Source organism: Camellia sinensis, chromosome 2, assembly GCF_055761805.1.
Source record: "Camellia sinensis isolate YWXY chromosome 2, ASM5576180v1, whole genome shotgun sequence".
In the NCBI taxonomy this organism is placed as follows: Eukaryota; Viridiplantae; Streptophyta; class Magnoliopsida; order Ericales; family Theaceae; genus Camellia; species Camellia sinensis.
Window position 1 is genome coordinate 179,836,619 of NC_138962.1, and position 22,467 is coordinate 179,859,085.

The following is a 22,467-nucleotide window of genomic DNA, read 5'->3' on the forward strand; positions in this document are numbered from 1 at the left end:
ACCTCATTTCTTGTCAGCATTGAATTTAAGGACTCTCCCTTATTAACTACCAATCTATGTATGTAGAAGCGGGAATTCCTCTTTCAGACAAGTGAGAGAAAGAATCTCAATATATTTTTACACATCTCAAAACCCTTTTATGTAGGACTTATGTGTAGGTTCCAATAGATTGATTTATTGCCCAATAGGTCATTTGAAAATTAGCAACGTTTTTCTTCAAATACTAATAACAAACGTTACTAATTGTTAGTTTTCAGCAACAATTTAAAAAAATCGTCAAAAAAATTCACTAATTCTAAATTTTAGCGATAATTTAAAAAAAATTCACAGAAAATATTACTAATTGTTAATTTTTAGCGACAAATTCAAAAATCATCACAAAAAGTCTTTTTTAGCGATTATTATGATAAGACCAACTTTTAATGATGAATTAATATGATTTAAAGGGAATTAAGTCTAAGTATTAACACTTGCTGGTAATTTACCAGAGGATGGGAGTTATAATTTTAAAAAGATAATAATTAGACATATTATATTACCTTTACCTATCAGCCAATTTGTCCACTGTCTACCTATCTTTCTAAGTATTTTCTCTCTATTTGTCCTTATGTACCTATCTGTCAACTTTATTTGTCTATCTATTCATATCACCACCACGACCAGTTGCTGGCATTAGCCACTACTTGCCACTTTTTGGCGAATTTTTTAAAGTAGGTGATCCGACAATGACATAGTGGTAGTGGGGTAGAAATTAATAAATAAATAATCCTTTAAAACAATAATTGTCCTTCTCACCAAATAATTTCATTAATCATATCATTTTTACTATAATGATAAATTATCTAACCTAATATCATATCCTATTATCACTCAAATACCCTTTTGTATATTAAGTATATATTTTTTACACATGTACTAGAAGTCACAAGCAAAAAATTTCCACCATTTGGTAGGTACTAACAGAAAATTAACTTAAAAAGCAACCATTGAATTATATATTACAAGTTTACAAAATTGTTACATGGATCAAGTAATTCAAACTCTCATACGAAACCTTAAAATTATTACATGGATCAAGCAACCATCAATTCATTATATGCAACAGTACCAAAAAAAACTACAATCCAAGTGAAGCCTTGCCATTACAACTAAAGCAAACTAACACCATAACAAAACTACAAAAATTAAAAGCAAGAAAAAACTCAAAGCCAAACACTAGAAACTTTAGGGGACGCAACAAAAGCTACATCAAACAACAACATCTGTAAAACATAAGAAACTAGAATTTCTAAAAGGTTTGACTCAAACTTGCATGAGCTCATCTCCCAAAAATTTGACACTTATTCAAGGCTTGAAAGGTATCAGAAGCAATGATGGGCACGACCCAAGGTCCAGCTCACTACCAGAGAGGGCCCAGCCCACGGCCTAGGGTCCAGCTCACGGCCAGGTAAACTCAACCCACCCCTGTCCTAAGCCTTCCAAGTAGTCGCGGTTAAAGCCCAGTAGCTTTGAGAAGCCAATGCTAGGTTAGGACCAATAGCATTCAAACACCTGTCAAGCTAGAAATTAGCCACATAAGTAGACAAAGATCCTGCAAAGTTATTGCACCCACACATCAGCCATTTAATGAGGCCACCATAGCATTAAATGTAGCAAGACCCTTCACGCCGGAGTATGCAGAATCACCATGAACGATGGTAATTAGGCTATAGACTTTCGACCAACAAGACAGCTCAGAATGGACAAGGAAATGATGAGCAAGGGATATAAGAAAGCTTTCGAGGTACGTTTGTAAAGAGATATATGGTATTATTCCTCTTCTTCTTCCTTACGCGAAAACCAACTACTGTCTATCATTAATTCTCTACCCTGACCTAACTTGACCTTCGGAGTGTCCGTCGGGGGATTACCCCCTCTAGACCTTTTTGCAGGAACGCATCAGGGATTCGATGACCAGCAGACTCGTTGAAGGTGCAGGTGAGTCTGATCCATCCACCACTGACCATATTGCATTATCAGTTGGCGCCGTTTATGGAAAATTTCTCTGGTAGACAATTGTGTTCATTGTCACCAACGGGAGCTCCGTTATCACATATCTCCTACGTCAAGGTGGATGGTCATGACAAGTTCCATGGCTTCACAATACAATGCTGGTAACCTTGAAGCTGAGTCCTCCAACCCAAATAACCCACCTCCATATTTCGCAGAACTCACTAACAGCATCAATAGTTTGACCGAACAAAACTAAGCCCTGATCAACGCTTTACTCCAACGTGACTTACCTATCCTTCCTCCACCACCACAAGTAGTTCCCCCGAACCCGGAACAAATCCACAATCATCACCAATTTTCACCACACGTATCCTAAGGAATATTTTTGCCTTTCATCCTGCAGCCTCAACCATCAAATCTTGACAATCTGCACGCCCCTTCTCCAGGTTCATAGCATCGTCAAGAGGGGCCACCGCTTTTCTATAACCACCCTCCACTGCACCATGCTGCCTTCCATAAAGGAGAGGCTAGCAGTGTTCAACCCCCGATTCATGCTTGTAGGAACAATGCCCCCGTTTGGGACGAAGAACTACGGGCCATGAAGCTTCAGCTCTAAGGGGTTATGCAGAACATGTAGTGCAAACCTTCTTCCATCGTTAACTCTCCTTTTACCGCTTCTATCAGAGATAAAGCTCTACCCCCTAAGTTCAAAATGCCATCGATTGACACCTTTTATGGTACCACCGATCCGGTCGACCACCTGGAAGCATATCGGACACTTATGATCCTCCATGCCTTTCCAGACGAAATCATGCATCGCACATTCCCCGTCACGTTGAAGGGGTCGGCGCGACTCTGGTTCAGCTAGCTTTTCCCAGACTTTGTCACTTCTTTTCACCAGCTTAGCAAATCTTTCCTGAGCCATTTCATCAGTGCTCAGCAACAACGACATCCGGCGATTCAACTGCTAAATATCCAGCAGACTGAGGGGGAATCACTACACAGTTTTGTCACCCGTTTCAATACAGAGGCCTTACAAGTGGAGGAAAACAATGATGAGGTCATTCTTACAGCCTTCATGGCCAGCTTGTGCCCATCGAATTTTCTCTTTTCCCTTTCCAAAAATCCCCTAATCACAATGGCCACCCTTCTCACCAAAGCCCAAAAATACATGAATGCTAAAGACTCTCTAGTGGCTCGCCAAGACTCCACATCTAAAGCCTCGCAGTCCAGGGAAAAGAAAAAAGAACCTGAGCCCAAGCACTCACAATATATTCACCGACCTCCTCAATATACAGATCGACCCCCACGCTTAGACCGACCAGCTCCTACCCGACTGCCTAGTCGGTTCGAATGGTGCACACTCCTTAACTCACCTATAGAGCAAGTCTTGTAGCAAATTCAGCATGACTATAACCTCAAGTGGCCCCAAACATAAAAATTTCCTCCACCCGGCAGGACCAATCCAAGTATTGCCGTTTCTATTGTGACCACGACCATACCACTGAAGAATGTGTCAACCTTAAAGACCAAGTCGAGGACTTGATCCGCCAGGGGTGCCTCAACCGGTTCACAGTAGCTCATTCCCACCAAAGACCTAGGGCTGATCTCCCAAGGCACAACGACCGGCACACTCCTCCCAAACAACCTGAACCACCTAGGCAACATGATGACCGGGCTCTACAACAACCCCAAGCACAAGGTGGTCCTGTCCCCCCAGTAGGTGGGATTAGGGTCATTGCCAGAGGGCTCGCGTGTAGTAGACCATCTCAGTCGACACAGCGAGCTGAGCTCAGAAAAATTAAGCAAGGCTCCAATAAGGAAGTGACGACAGTGGACTGCCCCTACAAACAACCCAAATAATGGTCTAAGCTGATCACCTTTATGGAGGAGGATTACACAGGCGTTCGCTACCCCTACGACGGCCCCCTGGTCATTTCTGCTCTCTTATCAAACTACAAAGTCAGGTGAGTACTTGTCGATAATGGCAGCTTCTCAGACATCATCTTCCTCAACGTCTATCGACAATTCAAGGTTGGGAAAGAAAAGTTGTCACCTTTACAAACCCCTCTGGTTGGCTTCACCGAGGATCAGGTGACCTCCATAGTTCCATCAACCTTCCAATTACTATCGGAGAGTATCTACGGCAGTCCACAAAACTTCTCACCTTCCTTGTCATCAACAGTCCTTCTGCTTATAATATCATAATTGGACGCACAGCTCTCAACGCCCTCCGAGCTGTAATCTCTACGTACCACTTGGCCATGAAATTTCTGACTGATCGGGGGTCGGCAAGGTATGGAGCGAATAAACGGTGGCTAGAGAATGCTATGTCGCCTCGTTAAAAGAGGTGAAGATGAGGGAGGCTATGATCATAGAATGCCTTAATGTTACAAACGATAAGGAACTAATCAGAGGAGAACCAGTGGAGGAACTAGTTGAAGTACCCATTGATCCCACTGACCCTACGAAGACGGCTAGGATTGGTAGCCAGCTGCCCCCTCAAGCCAAGGTCAACCTTACCGCTCTCTTAGCCGAGCATAACGATGTCTTTGCTTGGACTCACTCAGACATGCCGGGTATTGACCCTTCTTTTATTACTTATCACCACAGTATTGAGCCCCAGTTCCGACCGTTCCGCCAAAAGCAGCACATTTTTCATCCAGAGCACAACAATCTCATCACTGCTAAGGTGGACAAGCTGTTGAAGGTCCAGTTCATTAGAAATGTGGACTATCCCAAATGGCTATCCAATGTGGTCTTAGTCCGCAAAAGTAATGGCAAATGGAGACTTTGCATTGACTACTTCGACCTCAACTGAGCTTGCCCTAAAGATAGCTACCCATTACCCAGGATATATCTATTGGTCGACACCATGGCGGGACACCAGATGCTTAGCTTCATGGATGCTTTCTCAAGCTATAACCAGATATTAATGCATGCAGCTGACTAGGAGCACACCTTTTTCATTACTAACAGAGGGACTTATCATTACCGTGTGATGTCATTCGATTTGAAGAATGCAAGGGCCACTTACCAACGCCTGGTTAATGTCATTTTCAAAAACCAGATAGGTCGAAATATGGAAGTCTGCGTCAATCCGATCACTTAACAAACCTGCAGGAGACTTTCCATGCCTTATGCAAGTATAAGATAAAGCTAAATCCAGATAAGTGCACCTATAGCGTTGGGTCTGGTAAGTTTTTGGGGTTCATGGTCAGTCACAAAGGTATTGAGGCCAATCCAGAAAAGATCAAGGCCTTAATACAAATGCAGTCTCCCGGAACAGTAAATGAGGTTTAGCAGCTCATGGGCAGAGTAGCCACCCTCAATCGCTTCATATCGAGGGCAACCGACAAGTGCCTTCCGTTCTTCAAGGTGCTTAGAAAGGATTTTGACTAGAATACCAAGTCCGATGAGGCATTCCAACAACTAAAACAGTGCGTGGCAAACCTTCCTCTCCTCTCTCAAGAAATTTTAGGAGAGACCCTCTTCCTTTACTTAGCTGTCTTTCACACTACAGTCAACGCCGCCCAAGTCAGAGAGGAAGACTCAGTCCAATGCTCGGTTTATTACATCAACCGTACATTTTGAGGGGCAGAACATAATTATCCCTTATTGGAGAAGATAGCTCTAGCTCTGGTCATCACCTCCAAACGCTTCTGACCTTACTTTCAAGCCCACTCCATAGTGGTTCTCACTGACCAGCCTTTGAAAAAAGTTATGCAACAACCAGAGTCATCAAGCAAGCTTATGCAGTGGTCTGTTGAATTAAGCCAGTATGAGATCTCTTACAAATGCTTAACAGCTATCAAAGGCCAGGATGTTGCAGATTTTATCCTAAAGTTCACCAATCTCACTCCAGACATACCCCCTTTGCCAGCACAAGTCATTCTTAATACAGAGGACCCCCACTCCTGGACTATTAGCGTGGACGGTTCATCCCGCAAAGAGGGTAGTGGAGCTGGCTTGATCCTCACCACCCCAGAGGGTGAGTACTTCAAGTATGCTCTCCGATTCCTCTTTTCCGCTAGTAATAACGAGGCCGAATATGAGACCCTAATAGCAGGCCTTTGGCTGGCCAGAGACATTAGGGTCGACCACCTCCAAGTGTCTGGTGATTCCCGATTGGTTGTCGAGCAGATAACAGGTGAGTTCGATGCAAAAGAGGAAACTATGTGATCATACAAGGACATCGTTCTTCCCCTCACCCGCCTCTTTAATAGTTTTCAAATCAAGCATGTCCTCAGGTTAGAGAATTTCTAAGCAGATGAAAAGGCCCAATTAGCCTCAGCAGACCAATCAGACCTCAACCACGATGTCTGTATTGAATACTTGACCCACCAGCAGTTTCACCGTATCAACAAGAGGTTCACTTGCTCCAGGACGAGCCTATTCCATGGGTCCAAGACATCATCCCGTTCTTAAAACAGGGAGTCCTACCAAAGAATAAGCAGGAGGCCGTCAAGATCAAGGCTCGATCGTCTAATTATGTCATTATCGACGACATCTTGTATAAACGGGAATTCACACGACCATACCTCAGATGTCTAAATACTGACCAAGCTACCTATGTGATGAGAGAAGTTCATGAAGGGGTTTGTGGCAGCCATTCTTGGGGACGGTCTTTAGCTCATAAAATCCTTCGCAGGGGTTACTTTTGGCCCACGCTCAACCAAGACGCCATTGAATTTATACTCAAATGTGACAAATGCCAACGCTTCGCCAACATCCCTCATGTCTTTCCAATAGAGCTGATCACACTTAGCAATCCTTATCCTTTCGCCAAGTGGGGAATCGATCTTGTAGGCCCCTTGCCGACCGACAGAGGCCAAGTAAAGTTTGTCGTGGTCGTCATCGATTATTTCACTAAGTGGGTGGAAGCAGAGCCCCTTGCCAAGATTATCGAGCAGAATACCACCAATTTCATTTGGCAGTCTATTGTGTGCTGCTTTAGGGTTCCTCAAGCCATTGCCTTCGACAATGGCAAGCAGTTCGACAACGCCAAATTCAGAGAATTCTGCAATGAACTCAACATCAAGACCTATTTTTCTTTCCCTGGTCACGCCCAATCTAACGGCTAGGTGGAAGTCACCAACCACTCTCTGTTGAAAATAGTCAAGACCAAGTTAGAGGCCGCAAAGGGACTCTGGGCAAAGGAGTTGCCAAACGTACTCTAGGCCTATCGGACAACAACTAGAACCCCCACTGGGAAGACCTCTTTTCGCTTAACATACGGCACCGAGGCAATTATCCCCATGGAAGTTGGTCTACCGACCGCTAGGATCATCCATCTTGATCCGCAACTGAACGAAGAATTTCAAAGGGTCGACTTAGACCTCATTGAAGAACTACGAGAAACAACCGCCATCTGACTGGCTTCATACCTGTAGAAAGTAAGGCAACACTATAATTGTCACGACCCAAACTTGCCCCTATAGGTTTAGCTTCGTAACCGGTTAGTAATCCTCGGATTACCAAAGGCCTCTTATCAGAAAGACATATTATAAGGGGTTGCGGAAGCAAATATAGAAATATACATTGTCCATAGAGCTGTGTTAACGTATGTGAGACAAAAGTCTTTAAAACAAACTTATATATATATATATATATATGTGTGTGTGTGTGTGTGTGCGTGTGTGTGTGTGTGACGTCATAAATACACAAGTTTTACGTCACCAAAGCCACAAGTATAGAACTTTCCAAAACATATTCAAACAAAACATAAACATAAGAAGGTACAAGAAATTCCCAAGACTCAAAAACTTGATCAGATCTCAAAAGGGAACCTCTACGGGAGGCACGATGGCAAGCTGACACCAAAACTCGCCAGGCAGTAACCTAGGCCTGGTCACGTACCTACTCACCTACATACATAATAAATAAATAGTGAGCGAGAGCCTAGTGAATAATAACGGAGTAAAGGGTTTTGATGAATGATGATGTCCATAACATAGTCATAAAATTAGGGTTTATATCAGAAACAAATTTACATTCACATTCTTTTTCAAGTCAATAACAGAAATCAGAATACATGCTTAATCTCACATCCGTTAGCGCTAACAAATCACATACAAAGCATCAAGGGTCATACTTGTCAGTTCCATATAGGAACCTTCGGTCGGGTACGGATAACTTGTCAGTTCTATAAAGGAACCTCCAGACCGGGTACGGATAACTTGTCAGTTCCATAAAGGAACCTCCAGCTGGGTACAGATAACTTGTCAGTTCCACGAAGGAATCTCTAGACTGGGAACGAATAATACCCTTGAGCCATGGAATTGTTGCCACGAATACTTTTCAAAATATGGACAATCATTCATTTATACAAAGCATAGAATTTTAGAAAAATGATCATTTCATATAATCAAAAAATAATTAAAGTCAAACGTAACTTAACAGAGTTATTACTCACAATTAACAGATGGCTCCAAGGCAAACAGACAGAATGGGCAAATCAGACGTCTTGTGGAGCCTGACCTACACAGTTACAGAACGAAAACGTACTAAATTACACACTCAGAAACATTAACTTAATCCTTTCTTATCTTGGTGTGTTTCTACTTTTTATCCTCATTATTATGTCTTAATCTTGGCCTAGGAATGCCTAGGATGCAATGAGGATGCAAAAATGTATTTGAAAACACTTGGTCAAAAATGATGGAAACAGGGGTCCCGCTCGAGCGCAATTTCCTTTGCTCGAGCGGACATGCAAAATGTCGCTCGAGCACAACTTATGTCACTCGAGCAGTCTGTAAATTCTGCAAAAGTACTAGTTGGTTGATTTTTCCGCTCGATGCTCGCTCGACGTTCGCTAGAGCGTGAGACTTATGTCCTCGCTTAAGCGCAACTTTTGTCGCTCGAGCAGTTTGCAAAATACGCAAACTTCTGGGAGCTTGCATTTCACACTCGAGCGGACTTCAAGTCACTCGAGCGGAAGTGTAAGATCACAAAGTAGTCGCTCGAGCGCAGGTTCTTCCGCTCGAGCAGAGAGCAGAATTCTGGAATTTCCAGATTGCTCTTCTCAGCTTAAAACTCAAATTCAAAGTTGTAAAACATGGTCTTTTGGGCCAAAAACTTGAGAAAATTATAGGGAACACTTGTAAATGGTGAAACTATGGTGAATTCAAAATCATTCACAAAATCAATGCCCAAAAGCTTGCCAATTGTCCAAAACAAAACCCAAATCTTAGAAAACATAACATTACATATCATGCATGTAAAGGTACAAGTTTCAAGCTTTCAAAATATGATCCAATGAGGTGTCTAGTTCAAAAACATGTTGAATTCTTAAACCATAGCTAGAATATGAACATACATGGAACAAATTCTTAGACAACATGCTTTATTTATCATGTGATGCACATGCATGCATGCATCTTCTTCTTGCTTCATCAATCAACTTAATTCTTGCTCCAATTCACTTAGTTCTTTTGAATACATGTGGTAAGTACTCCAATTACACAACTAAAGGCTTAATTTCTTACCTTAGAGGTTAAATTTTAGCTTAGAGGTGTTGATGTTTGAGCTCACAAGTCGAACCTTCCAATTCCCTTTCAAGCCTCTGCAATTCACAAGCTTAGAGTCAAATCTTCCTAGTCCCTCTCTTTCTCTCACGTTTTTGTTACCAAGGATGTAGATATGAGAGTGTAAAGTGTGAATGAGGGTCCACTAATGCCTTATATAGGCTTGGTTAGTGAGTTTAATAATTAAACTTACCACTAATCAATTGAGTGCAATTTATTCTAATTAATTCGTTGCGAATCAAATTTCAATTGAGCCTACCATAAACTCCTAAAAATTCCAAATAACACATATATATGAAGTCAATTTCGTGATCAAATGCCGATAAGGCTTTCAATTTACAGAATGGAATAAAATCAGAGACAGATATTCCTATATAGAACAGATAGAAACTCATATAGCACATAACACATGTAATGAATGCAAAATTTCATCTTAATTACTTATTAGGCACAATTAATCATGGATTAATGTTAATCAGAGGTCGGGGTTGTTACAATAATTAGAGAGTTAGACCCAGAGAATTCAGAGTAGGAGACTTAGTCCTGCGAGAAGTAACTCTTGCCATCAAAAACCCGACCGGAGGGAAGCTCGCGGCTAAGTGGGAAAGACCTTACATTGTCAAATCCAGGCCGCGCCTAGGCACTTACCGTCTGCAAGATATGGAAGGTAGAGATCTCTCTCACCCATGGAATGCTAAGCACTTAAAGTGGTATTTCTAGTAAAACGGAGTCTTCCCCTATTGTTTTGTTCATATTACTATTTGGTCCACTTGTTTATTTTTGTCATTTCAATACAATGTACACGCTTATAGTAACATGACTGCACGCCAATGACAAAGATATTCCCCCTCCATTATTTGTGTTGAACGATTTGCGCAGCGACACGCTGCATTGAGCCTGAAGAGCTCAACCAGATTGGGCCAACGAAGCCTCAGCCAGACTGAACTTGAAGAGGTTAGCCAGACTGGGTCAAGCAAGCCTCAGCCAGACTAAGCCTAAAGAGCTTAGCCAAACTGAGTCCAGCAAGCCTCAGCTAGACTGACCTAAAAAGCTCAGCTAGACTGAGCCTGAAGAGCTCAGCCACACTGAGCCCAGCAAGCCTCAATCAAACTAAGTCTACCACACCTTCCAGTTAACGCATAGTGTATATACAACAATAATCATATGTTTATTTATGCAGTTTTCAAATTCACAAATCCAAGTTTTTATATAATCACATCTTTTTTATTACAAAGTCTGTTTTTACAGTCTTCAAAAATCCATCTCTGTTCTTTTTTTCAAATAAAACAACAAAAGGCAAAACAGTTCATCTTTACAAAAGGCAAAATAGAAATAGAAACAGAAACAGTTCATTACTCCACCAACTAGAAGAACAGTCCTTATAATTCAACACAAAAATTCTTACAAACTCCAAAATTCTTTACACAAGCGCAAATTAAATCTTTACAAAAGCAAATTATAGCAAAACAAAGTATGTAAGACTGTTGGCAGCAAAGCTAAGTCTTCAATCCTCCCCACCTCTATCTCTTTCCTCCCCACTGGATGCTCGATCTTCTTCCTTAATACCCTCATCTAGGGGGGTCTGAGCGATATCTCCATCTCCGGGCTTTAGGAGGTTGACATTGATGTTTGAGAAGATGTCTGCTACCCTTCGTTGGAAACTCACCCACCCACTATCCCAATACATACTCAGTTCATGCTTATAATAGTTTGACTGCTGAAAGCTATGGATTATTTCTCTTTGGTCTGCCCTCCACCAGTTCGACAACAGCCACATTCAACGGCCCCACCCCACATTCCCCCTCTCTAGCCAAGCTCCTCGCTACGGCTGTGTCTATCGCCATTTGAAACTCAGGTGATAACTTAAACTGTTCCACCGCAGCGGTGAACAAATATAGGTAAGCCGCCCTCTCCAACGCTATCATCGTGGTTAACTCTACTGTCTTCGCCCTTTCTTCTTCTAAGGTCTTCGCCAACTCTGCCGCCCCTGCATCCACCTCTTCCTTATTCTTCAGAAACGATTTAGCTCTTCATTGTTGACTAGGGATTCTTCCAATCTCTCCTTTGCTGTCTCACACGTCGCTTAGCTTTCTTAGGCTCGTCTCTACTCCACAGCCAACTCCGCTGCCTTCTCACCTAGCTGCGCCCTGGCCTCCACCAACTGCACCTCAGCTTCTTCCACACTTCCCTTGGCGCGTTATGCTACGAAGCCCTAGACCACTGCTAATACCTCCATCTTTTTGGCCTTTTGCTCGTGCTTCAACCCTTGATAGCAAGCACTTCGTGCTGCTTTTCACCAGCGTGCACACTTCACGTTCACCCTCCCCAACTCTATTTGGGTTTTCTCCAACTGAGCTTTGAGTGAGTCCACCTCAATCTTCGCTCCCACACCCTTGCCCTCCAATGTTACTGCCAATGTCAGCGATTTCATTTGGGCAGAACATAATGCTCTCATCAGGTCAGCTCCCTAAACTTGGAGACGTCCCTGACTGTTGCATCCTTTATTGTTCCCAGCAAGCGTTCTGCCGCCACTCGCGCATTACTTAACACGTTGGCAGGCTCTTCCTCCCTGTTGGTGAAAGACCAATTACTACGCCTAGATGGCGAGCAACCGTCCTCCTGGCTCCAGCCGTTGTGCTCGCTTGGACAGGGCTTTCTTCCCCTACCTTTCCCTTTGTCATACGCTCTTTCTCTCTCATTTCCTCTACACCAGAACATTGCCAATCTGTCCCTCCACCTGCCCTTCCTTGGTCCCTACCACATCCACTATCTCTGCAATTGGGGGCTCAGACTTTTCCTCAACCACCATTCTTGGCCTAGGCCCCATTTCCACCTTGTCACTCGCCACCGCCGCTGTTTCTTTACTCTTCTTTCGAGCGGCCCCTCTCTCCCTACCCTCCGTCACCATCTTTCTTTTCTTTCTCAACACCTTCTCCATCTCCACCCTACTTCTCTCCTTCAGTAGGTCCACTAGCGCTTTCAGTGGCTCAAAAGTACTCAAGTCCTTGCCTGCCAACGACTTAGGCCTTGGGCGTGCAACCCTCTCTACCACAGCCTTCGGCACGGGTCCCAACTCTCCTTTTTTGTATTTCTCTACCACCGCCAGGATCCTCCTATCTTCAACCTTTTGGGCTTCCTTTATCGCCTCCACCTCCTCAGGCATCGGATCTCCCTCCGCAGGCTTTGGCCCCAAGCCCAGAGCAAATAGGGCAGAGGGCTTCACCAAGTCATCCCATTTTCATCTCCTCTCTTTCCCTCTATTGCCTCACTTGCTTTACCCTGCCCTCTGCCACGACGTCTAACTTTAGCTCTTGCGACTTGGTGGGGACTTTCCACATTATCCGTACCTCCTTTTCTAACAACCCCGATCTGTAATTAAGAATGCTAACTAAGTATTTAGAATGGAATTATATGTTTATTATGTGTTTTGTCTGCTATTTGGCTTTTTACATGTTACTTTTAGAAATATATGTCTGGAATTCTACTTTGATCTGAAAATTGAAGACCTTATTAGCATCCGAAACTGAAATTGATTCCATGAATATGTTATTTGGAATTTTTAGAACACTCTGGCAGGTTTAATTAAAAATTGATTCAGTTTGGTAAATTAAGTTTCATTTGGTAGGCCTAATGTTCTAATTATTGTAATAAGCCATCCAAACTATATATAAAGCCTATAAGCTCATTCTTGAGCTCATTTCTTTCATTCCTTAGTGCTAAAATCTAAGTTTATACATTCTAGAGAGAGAGAGAGAGACTCCATTTTAGAGAGAGAAAGTGTAAATTCAAGGTAAAAGTTGAAAAATGTGCTAGAGTTCATCAATATAGTACAAGAATCTAGCTAATTCAAGACCTTTGGTGAGAATCTAACATTTAATCCTTGAAGACTATGTGCTTTTATGATGTATTCATGAGCTATATGTAATCAATTGCATGTTTTTAGTTTAAGGAAGCCAAGAAGATGAAGTAACCATACATGCATGTATAGTTTTGTCATGATATATCACTTTTGATCATGAATATGTTGTTTAAGTTGAGTTTTGAAACTAGCTTATACATGCATTCAACAATTGAGTTGATTTGAAATTAGCCTTCGTGATTTGGAAAGCTAAGAAAAGGAATTTGGTAAGGATTTCTTCACACATGCATAAATATGAAGAGTTTCACCATGTCGAGTTTGAGCTTGAGCATTCAAGGTGATATTGTGAATTGATTGGTACATGCATGTTTGAATTATCATGTTTTGAACCTTGATTTCATGTTTTGGAAAATAATTTCTTACATGCATGGAGCTTATGAGCTCAAGTTTGTTAAATTCATGAGTTTTGAAGAAAAGAGCTTGAAAGGTTCTACATGTAAAAGTGTTTGAATTCAATTTTGGTAAATTCGTGAGATTTCAAAGCAAATGGTTTTCAGGGGTCATGTATATATGTTTTCTAAAGTAATTTTGTGTTTTTGACCAAGCCATGCATGACCCTAAGCTTTGAATTGCATGTGTGGAGCTCAAAACTCTGTTTTGAAAACCCAGAATATTTTTGCAAGTTGCTTGAGCGAAGGATTTGCCGCTCGAGCGAACATGACGAGCATCTAGTACTTTAACAGAGTTTGGCGGTCAACTCGAGCAACAGAACCTGCACTCAATCGACCACCCTTATTTTTGATCCTCAGCTCGAGTGTAAGAAGTCGTGCTCAAGCGTAAAAATTGAGCTCCCAGAAGTTTTACAGAATTTTACAAATTGCTTGAGCGACCAAAGTTGCGCTCGAACGAAGACCCTATTTTCAGAAATTTGACTAAGTGTTTCAAAGTGCATTTTGGCATCCTCATTGCATCCTAGGCATTTCTAAGCTTTAATTAAGCCACAATAATGAGGATATGAATTAGGAACACACACTAAGAAAGGAATATACTAAGTTAACAAATTACAAAAGGTATGTTTCGAACAGTGTGATATGAAAGATAAGAATTCATTATAAAAGTAAGCTAAGCCGTATTGGCCATAAGTATGTGTCATGATAAGATATGTTTGTGTTATGCACTTTTGTGTTTGGGTTAACGTTCGAAGATTGTTCAACTGTTTCTGGAAGCCCACTGTGAGTACCGTTATTGCAAAGATATGTTTATATGAATTATGTTCCAAATGTGATTTGATAAGTTATGATTTCTGAAATGATATTTGTTTACGTGAACGAATATCCTATGTTTGAAATCTATTATGGCATCCATAGAAAGTCTTAAGTCATGGTGGACGACATGTTAATGCGGGTCTATGATATATATGTGATTACAAGATCTCATTAGCCACTTGACAAAGTGGTGATTTGGTTAATTGGTATCCGGAACCGGTTACTCTAGTCAGATGACGAAGTGATATGTTCTATTGGATGTACCATTATTATGTTCGGATATGAGAATTGATTCTGTTATGATTTTTTTATGTATTCGATATGTTCGAAATTCGTTCACTAACCTCTTTGCATTAATGTTATTCACTGGGCTTTAGCTCACTGTGTATATATATATGTATAGGTGAGCGTTTTGGAGATCAAGCCTGAAGACTTTTGTCTGGACTTCTGTTTTGTAAAGCCAACTATTGCGCCTCCCGTGGAGGTTCCGAATATGTCATGTTTTCATGGCCTTGTGACTGACTTAACTTTTATTTTATTTGTTAAGGTTTAAGACAAGTTTTTGTATATGGGGTTTAGTCCCTTCTTGCTTGACTATTGTGTGTGGGGGGTATGATGTAAGAATGACTTTTGGACAGTGTATATAAATTTAAAATTTTCTGTTTCATATAAGTCAGCACAGCTCAATGGACATCATATGTCGTATTTGCTTCCGTTAGCTCCTTAATTTTGTTCAATATGTTCAGAGGACTTTGGTAATCTCAGGATTACTGGTGGTTACGACGCTAAACCTATAAGCGCGGGTTTGGGTCGTGACACCTTCCCCCTTTCTCTGACCACCGTTTGACTGACGAGAGCAACCCTATGACCAACCCTCTACCCGCCACTACTTGCAAGGTTACCCACGTCTCTGGCTGACCGGACGCCTTGTAACAAGAGAACAATTCCTTCACCGACATCACTCTTCCTTCGGTCGCCCGCGGCCAGGAGATCACGCACGCCATCAAAATCTTCCATGCATTGGGCATCAACTGGCCAAGCACCACCTCTAGCTGATTAAGCACATCGACGACGATTTGGGGAATTGGCAACCTCAAACCCCCACAGAGTGCCTCTTCATACAACGTAAACTCCTAGGGCCTCACATCCGACGCCCTCTCTATTGCTAGTGGCAATCTCAACTCCACATTTGTTGGGATATGATACTTAATCTGCAATCCCTCCAGATCCCTCGCTGTCAGTGTTAACCTATCTGCTTTAGTGTGCCAATAGTCGAGGGCCATTTGGCTCAGTAGTTGGATGACCGATATCATTGTTGCCGAAATGGGCCGTGATGGCCTTTCCCCTCTTCTTTCCTCTAACCTCTTCGTCCTATACTTCTCTGCTAAAGCAATCCCATTGTCTTTGCCCAAAGCGTCCAGCATCAAGGCAGGGGCCATCTTTTGTGCCATCTCCCTCACGTTTTTGTAAATCGCCTCGAACACGGGGAGCAAGAAGTTTGAAATGTGAAACAAAGGAGAATCACAAGAGATGAATGGAGAAAAGTTTAGGATCTATCGGTTTCTCGCAATTAGATACGTAAATCGAACAAGACTAAATGCCTAAGGCTTGCCTGTGTTCCATGGATCGTGATTAAACTTTTCCAGTTTGAAACCCAACAGCTACGATAAAACCCCCACCTTTTTTAAATCCCCCGCTATAAAAAAAACCCTTTCACTTTCCATCGACGGTACAACATCTTAATCAACGATGTAGATCACCTCACGCGCATACACGCACTACGCTGCCACCATTAACTATCTTTTCTTTCCCATCTTTTCCATTTTACATCATCGCATGCACTTCTACCCCTTGAGCCTCATGCCCATCCGTGCCCCATCAATGCCACCCTCGTCAGTCGATCGTTCATCACGTTCGGCCACCTTCGCGGTTGGCCATCCTGACGGTTGACTATAACGCTTAACCACCTTTGCGGTCGGCCATCCTGACAGTCGACCACCCTTGACGGTCAGTCGTTCATCATGCTCGGTCACCCTCCCAATCGGCCATCCTGACAGTCAACCATCATGCTCGGCCACCTCGTGGTCGACCATCATGATGGTCAACCTCCCTCGTCGGTCTGTCATTTCGTCAGTCAACCACCTTATCAGTCCACCACCTTTTCGACCGACCACCCTTACGCTTCACCGCAGCGCCGCATTCTCTCCCCCGGAAGCAGAACTCACCCGCCGGCCCTCTGCTACCTTCCTTGCCTTGGGAAACTACCTCCACCCTTCATATTCCCTTCGTTGGACTAAAGCTGCACTCGGGAATGAGGGACTATTGATGGGCACAGCTAGAGAGGGCCCAGCTCACGGCCCAGGTAAACTTAACCCATCCCTGTCCTAAGCCTTTCATGTAGTCGCGGTTAAAGCCCAGTAGCTTTGAGAAGCCAATGCTGGGTCCGGACCAATAGCATTCAAACACTTGTCCGGCAGGGAATTAGCCACATAAGTAGATAAAGATCTTGCAAAGTTATTGCACCCACACATCAGCCATTTAACGAGGCCACCATAGCATTAAATGTAGCAAGATCCTTCACGCCGGAATATGTAGAATCACCATGAACGATGGTAATTAGGCTATAGACTTTCGGCCAACTAGACAACTCGGAATGGACAACAAAATGATGAGCAAAGGATATAAGGAAGCTTTCGAGGTATGTTTGTAGAGAGATATATGGTATTCTTCCTCTTCTTCTTCCTCATGCAAAAACCAACTACTGTCTACCATTAATTCTCTACCTTGACCTAACTTGACCTTTGGAGTGTCCGTCCGGGGATTACCCCCATCTGGACCTTTTTGCAGGAACGTATAGGGGATTCGATGACCAGCAGACTCATTGAAGGCCTGCGAGTCCGACCCAACCACCACTGACCATATTACATTATCAAGCAACATCCTGCATCTTTAACAACATCCACTAATTCTGGCTCTTTGTCTTCTTTGTCATTCAATTGTTGAGATGCATTTTTCTTCAGCATTTTTGTTGCATCCCAGTGCTTAAGTAAAAGCCAGACATGAGTGAGAAACTGTCCACCACGCCTAAGCTCTTGAACATGGTGATTCACCGAGCAGCAACTCGCAGCATAGCACAACATCTCTACCCATATATTACTCATGATCTCCCATTTGTCCTCCTTCTCTATTAAACTACCAGCAAGTTTTTCTCCATTTTCTTTAAAAAATTTCTTCACATTAGGATAAGCTTTCATAAAATTTTTACTGTTGTCACAGAAAGGTAAAGTAGGACAAAAAAGCAGAAGATGCATCATGTAATATGACAATATTTTGGTTGTTTCCGCTTTGTTTAGGACTGACTTTGAACTTTCTGGTTCCACTCCATATTTTTCAAGGCAAATGTCTGTAGCAACGTGCCAAATACTTTTGCCAAATTCTAGCTCGATACTACAATTAGCATCCAATCCATATTTTTCAAGGGTCCACTCACCTCTTTTAATGGTATAAGCTTGTGGAGTTTTAACTTCCAAATCATTTTGTGACATCTTACCAAGCTGATAGATGATAAGTTCTTTGATACTATGGTCGACTCTATACGATGGTAGGCTGAACTTTGTCAGTTTATAGTTGTTGCAAAAGTTCAACCTAGATTGCCCCATAACCTCAGACCATCTTTTGTTTTTAGATATCACAAATTCGTGAAGATGAAAAACCAAAGTAACCAACTTACTCGAGTAATGCTTACATGCCCAAACAATTGCCCAATCTGAACCTAGTTGCACAAGAGCTCCACTTATTTCTAAACAAATGGCTCCAACTAGCAAAATTATGGTTATCGGAAGATCAACTTTCAAATGCCCATCAGACTTTTTAACTAAGAAAAAGCCCACAAACACAGTGACAATGCAAGAGATGCAAATGAGTCTGAGAATGCTTCCACATACTGTAAAAATTGTGCCTACCTTACTGAAGAGCATGTTATACATCAATCCCAACTCAATCTCAATCAACTTGAAAGTATTGTGAGTAGCATCATCTTTATTCATCAATTCACGAAATTCTTTTGTCAATTTGTTCACTTTGGTCCTATTACGCTCATAATTTGGGCATATGAGGATTTAAGGTCTGGAAATAAGAATAGGCTTGGAGCACTAGCTTGGTGTTAGGTTGTGCACTACTGATTTTTCCAATTGTGCTTTCATCAATTCGAACAAAACCACATGCTTTTTCTCAGATATTGACTTGATTACCCACACACTCTCTCCATACTAGATAAGTCCAAGAAAGAGCATCAACAAGGCCAAAAGAGAGAACCTCGAGGTAGAAGTCCAAGTTAGAATTAGGACATAACTTGTTCTTAGACCTTGTGTAAATAGTCCTATAACGTGCCTCAACCACATTTGATTTTCTTCCAAGCTAAGATAGTCATGGTATCTGGACCTCCAAGATAAAACAAGATTATTGGTGCCCATAAACCCTTCAATAGACTCATTGGACTGATATCATCGTTGTCACCTTTGACCTTGGATAGCTTTCCGAGTGCAATTGTTGCCAGTAAATCAGAGAACAAGTATAAAAACCAGACATTCACGTTGATCATCAGATGTGTCATACTCTTTCTATGACGACGTCCAAAAACATGAAGGTACAACTTAGTAAAAAGGATGTATAGAACTAGAATCTTGAAGTCCCATTTTCCCTATATTTTTCTCATGCCTTCAAGGCCATTCGTTGGGCCATATTTACAGGTTCTAATGCATGACATGGTTCTATTTTCTATGCTACAAAGATGAATGAGAAAAATAATGCAATATGACCAATATGTCGTGATATCAGTGTTGCACTTAATATCTAATCATATTCAAGACATCTTTAAACCAATTGTTAGCTTTTTCATAATGTTCCATAAAATGCCAAGTATGAAAGGCCGCTACAATATATAAGAGTTTTAACGATCAAATTTTATGTTTCTTGAAGTGAAAATTTTATTACAAAAACAAAAAAATGGCGACTAATTTCTATTATCATGAGGATAGTCACTAAAAGATTGTTCTGAAAAGTTAAAAAAATGACTTTATTGACAAAATTTTGAAAATTTCGATAATAAATTCACTTTCTTGGACAAACTAGTTTGGTTACCTAAAAAGTTTATATTTAGAGACAAAAAATTTAGTTCCAAACTGATAGAATTCATCATTAAATGTTCAATTTTGTTGCTAAAAATACAACAATGACACTTTTGATAACCAAAATATTTTGTATCTAAAAAATGATTTGGTCCCTAAATTTTTATCTTTAAAACCTTAATTTGTTATAATTCTATAATATGCAAGTTATGCCTTAAAGTGGTGTTGGTTATGACTTGAATTGGTCGTGGGATCTATCAAATCAAAGTATTGTTAGCTTTGCATATATACAAACCAAAGAGATTTATTTATTTATTTATTTTTTTATGGCCCAAAAAGATCTTGGGATTATGCATGAAAATGACATAGAAGCACTACAACATATAAGTGTTTTAAAGACCAAATTTTTTAGTTTTCAAAAGTGAAAATTTTGTTGCAAAAGACATTTAGAAACCAATTTTTATCGTTGTAAAGATAGTCGCCAAAAGGTCATCCCGAAAAGTTAAAAACAAGGCTTTGAACGACAAAATTTTGAAAACGTCACTAATAAATAGACTTTTAGGGACAAAATAATTTGGTCTCAAATTGGTTTATTGTTTGAGACAAAAAATTTGGTCCCAAAATGATAATAATTCATCTCTAATGTCCAATTTTTGTTGTTAAAAATATAATGACGACACTTTTCGCAACAAAATTATTTGGTCCTTAAAAAATAATTTTGTCCCTAAATTTTAGTCTTTAAAACCTTAATTTTTTATGGAAAAATTACTAAGAAGTCTTGTTTGAAAAACGTGTAGTCTATTTAGTCCCATAACTTTTTGCTTATACCCAAAAGTCCTATAACATTATTATTCTTCTTCTCTGCCTCTCTTCTTCTTTGTCTCTTTTGCTCTTTGTGTTTTCCAACGATCGTTGACGGATAACCATATCTTGCTGCTTCTCTTTCTCTTTCCGATATATAGTCACCAGCGACCGATGACTACCATCGTTTGGGATTCACTGGCAACCACCGACCGCTGACTACTTATTTCATTCTCACCGACAGTAAAGAAGATATGTTTCTGACGAAGAAGATGAGTAGATTTACATCAGATCTTATGTAGATCTACATCAGATCTGAGTAGATCTACGTCAGATCCAGCTAGATCTAAACAAAAAATAGTTGCCGGAGTACAATCCACTCTCTATATTCGTCTCTCTCCTTCGATCTCTTATTTTTTTTACATTTTCTCTGTTATACACTTCGCTTTTTTCTGTTCTAATGGAGAAATTTTTTAAGTTTTGAACAAGTTGTTTTCGAATTTTAGTTACAGGCGATGAAAACTGTAAAATTTTGCAGTTTCAAATTTTTTTTGGTGCTGTGTAGATTTACATCAGATCTGAGTAGATTTACATCAGATCCGACTAGATCTAAATAAAAAATAGTTGCCTGAGTACAATCCTCTCTCTATATTCACCTCTCTCCTTCGATCTCTTATTTTTTTTTACATTTTCTTTGTTATACACTTCTCTTTTTCTGTTCTAACAGAGAAAATTTTTAAGTTCTGAACAAGTTGTTTTCGAGTTTTAGTTACAAGTGGTGAAAACTGTAAAATTTTGCAGTTTCAAATTTTTTTGGTGCTGGAATGAATCATGGTATAAAACTGTAAAATTTTACAGTTTCATAACAGTCAAAATTTTACAGTTTCATAACATGTTTTTCAGTTTGATTAATAAGAATAAATACTTAATAGATTTTTGCTTTGAAACTGTAACATTTTACAATTTCAAAACTTACTTTTCAGTTTGATCAATATTGGAGATTATTTGCTTAAACTTTACAAAAATTGAAAAATAGCATATGTTTTTTCCATTGTTGCTGTCTTTTGTCGTTCCATTTTTTTTCTTTTAGTTTATCAATATTTAGCACATTTTGCTACATTTTTTTCACTCTAATTTCTCCATTTATTATTTTTTTTTTCTCCGACAATATTCTGGATATTCCGGTGAGTTTCAAATGATGTTCTTAACGTTCCGTGAACGTTCTGAACATTCCGGCGACTTCCATTAATGTTCTTAACACTCCGGTGAACTTCCGGCGATACTCCGGCGACTTCCCGGCGATACTCCGGCGACTTTCCAATGATGTTGAATATTCCAACGAGTTTCCGGTAACCGTTTGACAGAAGTTTGACGGTAGTATTATGTAACAACATCAGTAAATTGAAAAAAAAAAAAAAAGAAGATTTTTTGGTAACAATTAAAAATATATAGGACTAATTGGTGTAAGTGTTTTGTTTGGGGATTAGATAGATCTTAAACTTTGTATATGGGACTTATTGGTAAGTTCTCTATTTTTTATAGTGAAGCCTGCTCTTTAGACCCAGTGATATGTAAAAGGTAGGATTGATTAATAATTAGAGAATATATGAGAGAGAGGAAGAGAGTTGCATTAGATATTTTAATAAATTGTCACATTGGTTGGTTGGTTTGGAGACGTTGACTGAAGACATCTTTTTTACAAAGTGTTGGTGTTCTTGATGCTAACGCCAGTTCTATTTGTCTATTCTGTGAGGCTCATGAAGAAAGTGTGTTACATGTAATGCTTCATTTTCAATTTGTGTGGAAAATCTGGGCTAATTTTCTATCATGGTGGGGAGTGCAATGGGTTGTTCTAGGTTCCATTGAGGGGCTGTTGCAGTGGTGGAAAGGATTCAAGT

At 40.7% G+C, this 22,467-nt stretch overlaps 2 protein-coding genes and 1 non-coding gene across 7 annotated transcripts in view; 2 read left to right on the plus strand and 1 right to left on the minus strand.

Annotated features, from left to right (window-relative positions):
* LOC114273920 (uncharacterized) overlaps positions 1–22,467 on the plus strand; it is a 255,485-nt gene that overhangs the window by 192,964 nt on the left and 40,054 nt on the right. The window lies entirely within an intron of this gene.
* LOC145819268 (uncharacterized) lies at positions 5,716–7,076 on the plus strand. Its single transcript, XM_082913239.1, has 2 exons — positions 5,716–6,142; positions 6,343–7,076. The coding sequence occupies exons 1-2, from the start codon at positions 5,716–5,718 to the stop codon at positions 7,074–7,076; spliced, it is 1,161 nt and encodes a 386-aa protein (XP_082769365.1).
* Positions 17,564–18,688, minus strand: LOC145819269 (uncharacterized). Its single transcript, XM_082913240.1, has one exon. It carries the CDS (start codon positions 18,686–18,688, stop codon positions 17,564–17,566), a length of 1,125 nt encoding a protein of 374 aa, XP_082769366.1.